At 49.2% G+C, this 5000-nt stretch overlaps 1 protein-coding gene across 1 annotated transcript in view; it reads left to right on the forward strand.

The window, feature by feature from the left end:
- The first annotated feature begins 914 nt into the window (after positions 1–914).
- The window catches only part of LOC143291233 (uncharacterized), a 188471-nt gene continuing 184385 nt past the window's right edge, over positions 915–5000 (forward strand). The window contains exon 1 of the mRNA XM_076601015.1: positions 915–1086. Coding sequence (XP_076457130.1) covers positions 1048–1086 — 39 coding nt within the window. The 5' untranslated portion in view covers positions 915–1047. The remainder of the gene's footprint in view (positions 1087–5000) is intronic.

Below are 5000 nucleotides of genomic sequence, written 5' to 3' on the forward strand. Positions count from 1 at the left end.
CAGCAGCAGCAGAAGAAGAAGAAGAAGAAGAAGAAGAAGGAGGAGGAGGCAGATATAAAAAAAATAAAAAAAGAAAGAGAAGAAAGAAGGATCAGAAGGAGAAGACAAAGATAGAAGGAGGAGGAGAAGGGTAAGAAGGTGACGACATTCAGAGAAAGAGAAGAAGAAGAAGAAGAAGAAGAAGAAGAAGAAGAAGAAGAAGAAGAAGACAGACAGACAGACAGACAGACAGAGAAAGAGAGAAAAAAAGAGAAAGAGAAAGAGAAGGAAAAGAAGGAGAGGACAGACACAGGTAGAATAAAAAAAAAGGAAGAGAAGACAAGAAAGAAAGACAGACGGAAGAAGAAGGAGAAGAAGACAGAGAAGGAGAGAAGGAGAAGAAGGAGTATAAAGGAGAAAGAGAAGAAGGAGTACAGAGGACAAGGAGAAGGAGTATAAGGAGAAAGAGAAGAAGAAGTACAGAGGACAAGGAGAAGGAGTAGGAGAAGAAGACAGACAGAGGAAAGGAGAAGGAGTATAAAGGAGAAAGAGAAGAAGGAGTACATAGGACAAGGAGAAGAAGTAGGAGGAGAAAAAGAAGGAGTACGGAGGACAAGGAGAAGGAGTAGGAGAAGAAGAAAGACAGAGGACAAGGAGAAGGAGTATAAAGGAGAAAGAGAAGAAGGAGTACAGAGGACAAGGAGAAGGAGAAGGAGAATAAGACAGACAGACACAGAGAAAGAGAGAAGGAGAAGAAGGAGTAGAAGGAGAAAGAGAAGAAGGAGTACATAGGACAAGGAGAAGGAGTAGGAGAAGAAGAAAGACAGAGGGAAGGAGAAGGAGTAGGAGGAGAAAGAGAAGAAGGAGTACAGAGGACAAGGAGAAGGAGAAGGAGAATAAGACAGACAGACACAGAGAAAGAGAGAAGGAGAAGAAGGAGTAGAAGGAGAAAGAGAAGAAGGAGTACAGAGGACAAGGAGAAGGAGTATAAAGGAGAAAAGAGAAGGAGTACAGAGGACAAGGAGAAGAAGGAGACGAAGGAGAAGAAGAGAGACAGGAAGTTACACCATGGAGACGTTTCACAACGGAGGAGGCGTTACGCTGAAGGTGAGTGTGTGTGTGTGTGTGTGTGTGTGTGTGTGTGTGTGTGTGTGTGTGTGTGTGTGTGTGTGTGTGTGTGTGTAATCTACATAATGATTATTCAAGCCTATGACATCCACACCCATCATATCACTACGAACTCATAACAAAATACATATAAAACATATGATAGTTATTTGAGCCTGTAACACCGAAACTCGTCATATCAATACCAACACATCATAAAAATGCATTGTCGAAATTGGAACATCCAAATGCAACCCTTCCCTTTCTGAGTGAGAGAGAGAGAGAGAGAGAGAGAGAGAGAGAGAGAGAGAGAGAGAGAGAGAGAGAGAGAGAGAGAGAGAGAGAGAACGAACGAACGAACTAGGGTCTGATGATGAACATCCGTCAGTCTTGGGAGACTATAGAGTTGTGGTCTGGGTTGCGACTGATTCGTATGACGCTAGTCTGTCTGTCTGTCTGCCTGGTTGCCTGGCTGTCTGTCTGTCTGGATGTCTGGCTGTCTGTCCGGCTGGCGGTCTGTCTGTCTGGCTGTCTGGCCTGGCTGTCTGTTTGTCGGGATGTATGGCTGGCTGGATGTCTGGATGTCTGGCTGGCTGGCCTGGCTGTCTGTCTGTCTGGCCTGGCTGTCTGGATGGCTGTCTGTCTGGACGTCTGTCTGTCTGGCTGTCTGTCTGTCTAGATGTCTGGCTGTCTGTCTGGCTGGCTGTCTGTCTGTCTGTCTGTCTGGCTGGCTGTCTGTCTGTCTGGATGTCTGTCTGGCTGGATGTTCCTGTCTGTCTGTCAGTCTGTCTGGCTGGATGTTTCTGTCTGTCTGGCTGGATGTCTGTCTGTCAGTCTGTCTGGCTGGATGTTCCTGTCTGTCTGTCAGTCTGTCTGGCTGGATGTTTCTGTCTGTCTGTCTGTCTGGCTGGATGTCTATATATCTGTCTGTCTGGCTGGCTGCCTGTCTGCCTGTCTGTCTGTCTGGCCTGACTGTCTGTCTGTCTGGCTGCCTGTCTGTCTGTCTGTCTGGATGTCTGTCTGTCTGGATGTCTGTCTGTCTGTCTGTCTATATATCTGTCTGTCTGGCTGGATGTCTGTCTGTCTGGCCTGACTGTCTGTCTGTCTGGCTGCCTGTCTGTCTGTCTGTCTGGATGTCTGTCTGTCTGGCTGGCTGGATGTCTATATATCTGTCTGTCTGGCTGCCTGTCTGTCTGGCCTGACTGTCTGTCTGTCTGGCTGCCTGTCTGTCTGTCTGTCTGGATGTCTGTCTGTCTGTCTGGCTGGCTGCCTGTCTGTCTGGCCTGACTGTCTGTCTGTCTGGCTGCCTGTCTGTCTGGCCTGACTGTCGGTCTGTCTGTCTGGCTGCCTGTCTGTCTGGCCTGACTGTCTGTCTGTCTGGCTGCCTGTCTGTCTGGCTGTCTGGCTGCCTGTCTGTCTGGCCTGACTGTCTGTCTGTCTGGCTGCCTGTCTGTCTGTCTGTCTGGATGTCTGTCTGTCTGTCTGTCTGTCTGTCTGTCTGGCTGCCTGTCTGTCTGGCCTGACTGTCTGTCTGTCTGTCTGGCTGCCTGTCTGTCTGGCCTGACTGTCTGTCTGTCTGTCTGGCCTGACTGTCTGTCTGTCTGTCTGGCTGCCTGTCTGTCTGGCCTGACTGTCTGTCTGTCTGGCTGCCTGTCTGTCTGTCTGTCTGGATGTCTGTCTGTCTGTCTGGCTGGATGTCTATATATCTGTCTGTCTGGCTGCCTGTCTGTCTGTCTGGCTGCCTGTCTGTCTGGCCTGACTGTCTGTCTGTCTGGCTGCCTGTCTGTCTGTCTGTCTGGCTGCCTGTCTGTCTGGCCTGACTGTCTGTCTGTCTGGCTGCCTGTCTGTCTGTCTGTCTGGCTGCCTGTCTGTCTGGCCTGACTGTCTGTCTGTCTGGCTGCCTGTCTGTCTGTCTGTCTGGCTGCCTGTCTGTCTGGCCTGACTGTCTGTCTGTCTGGCTGCCTGTCTGTCTGTCTGTCTGGATGTCTGTCTGTCTGGCCTGACTGTCGGTCTGTCTGTCTGGCTGCCTGTCTGTCTGGCCTGACTGTCTGTCTGTCTGGCTGCCTGTCTGTCTGTCTGTCTGGCTGCCTGTCTGTCTGTCTGGCTGCCTGTCTGTCTGTCTGTCTGGATGTCTGTCTGTCTGTCTGGCTGGATGTCTATATATCTGTCTGTCTGGCTGTCTGTCTGTCTGGCCTGACTGTCTGTCTGTCTGGCTGCCTGTCTGTCTGACTGTCTGTCTGTCTGTCTGGCTGCCTGTCTGTCTGGCCTGACTGTCTGTCTGTCTGACTGTCTGTCTGTCTGTCTGACCTGGCTGGATGTCTGTCTGGCTGCCTGTCTGTCTGTCTGACTGTCTGTCTGTCTGACTGTCTCTCTGTCTGGCTGCCTGTCTGTCTGGCCTGACTGTCTGTCTGTCTGACTGTCTGTCTGTCTGTCTGACTGTCTGTCTGACCTGGCTGGATGTCTGTCTGTCTGACTGGCTGTCTGTCTGTCTGTCTGTCTGTCTGTATGGCTGGATGTCTGTCTGTCTGTCTGTCTGTCTGGCTTTGGGCCTTTCTTCTCAGTCTCTTTGCCTCGGAGTTTCAGTTTCAGTTTCAGTTTCGTTTCTCAAGGAGGCGTGACTGCGCGCGGACAAATCCATACAGACTACACCGCATCTTTTAAGACAGATGCCCAGCCAGCAGCATAACCCAATGCGCTTTGTCAAGCCTTGAGTGCATGCAGATATAATTTGTGTACCTTTCAGAGTGGATTTCTACAGATATTTGGCCGGAGAGAGAGAGAGAGAGAAAAAAAACCCATCTTCTTTGCCATGGGTTCTTTTTCAGTGCGCAAAGTGCGTGCTGCACACAGGACCTCCCGGCAGTTGTCGTCTCATCCGAATGACTAGATGCCCAGTTTAATTTTCTGGTCAAACTTGGGAGAAAGGCCGAGAGCGGGATTCTTCTTCTTCTTCTGCGTTCACTCGTATGCACACGAGTGGGTTTTTACGTGTATGACCGTTTTTACCCCGCCATGTAGGCAGCCATACTCCGTTTTCGGGGGTGTCCATGCTGGGTATGTTCTTGTTTCCATAACCCACCGAACGCTGACATGGATTACAGGATCTTTAACGCGCGTATTTGATCTTCTGCTTGCATATACACACGAAGGGGGTTCAGGCACTAGCAGGTCTGCACATATGTTAACGTGGGATATCAGGGAAAAATCTCCACCCTTTACCTACCAGGCGCCGTCACCGTGATTCGAACCCGGGACCCTCAGATTGAAAGTCCAACGCTCGGCTATTGTGCCCGTCGAGAGCGGGATTCGAACCCAGACCCTCACACGGACTCTGTATTGACAGATGAGCGTCTTAACCACCCTGCCACCTTCCTCTATTTGCCTCGAACCTGGGAGAGAGGATTTTCTGCACCGTCTGCATCCGAGTCATCCGTTTTACGGCTTGTCAGGTCGACGTTATCCTGTTGTGTTTCGCGATCTTCGCGTGACATTTATGTCAAAGAAATATTACGAACGCCCACTTTTGTTAAAATTCTGTTTTTTTTAATTTTTATTTTTATATATTGATGGCATATTCTGATGATGGTTTTAAACGTAATCTCGCAGTGTTTCAGATAAAGCTTTTGATTAAAAACAACAACAACAACAAAAAACAACAAAAAACAACAACAACAACAACAGCATACCGTTCTATTTTCTGTAGTTTAGTTGTGAAAACGGTTGAATGCCCACTGCAAGTTGCGGTGACATCTTGCGCAATTGCGTTTGATAACGAACGAGCCGATGGGCTCTGCCTCGTTTGAAAGGCTTGGGAATTTATCTGTCTGTCTGTCTGTCTGTCTGTCTATCTATCTATCTACCTATCTTTCTTTTGGTTATCTGTCTCTCTCTCTCTCTCTCTCTCTCTCTCTCTC

This window comes from Babylonia areolata, chromosome 16, assembly GCF_041734735.1.
Source record: "Babylonia areolata isolate BAREFJ2019XMU chromosome 16, ASM4173473v1, whole genome shotgun sequence".
In the NCBI taxonomy this organism is placed as follows: Eukaryota; Metazoa; Mollusca; class Gastropoda; order Neogastropoda; family Buccinidae; genus Babylonia; species Babylonia areolata.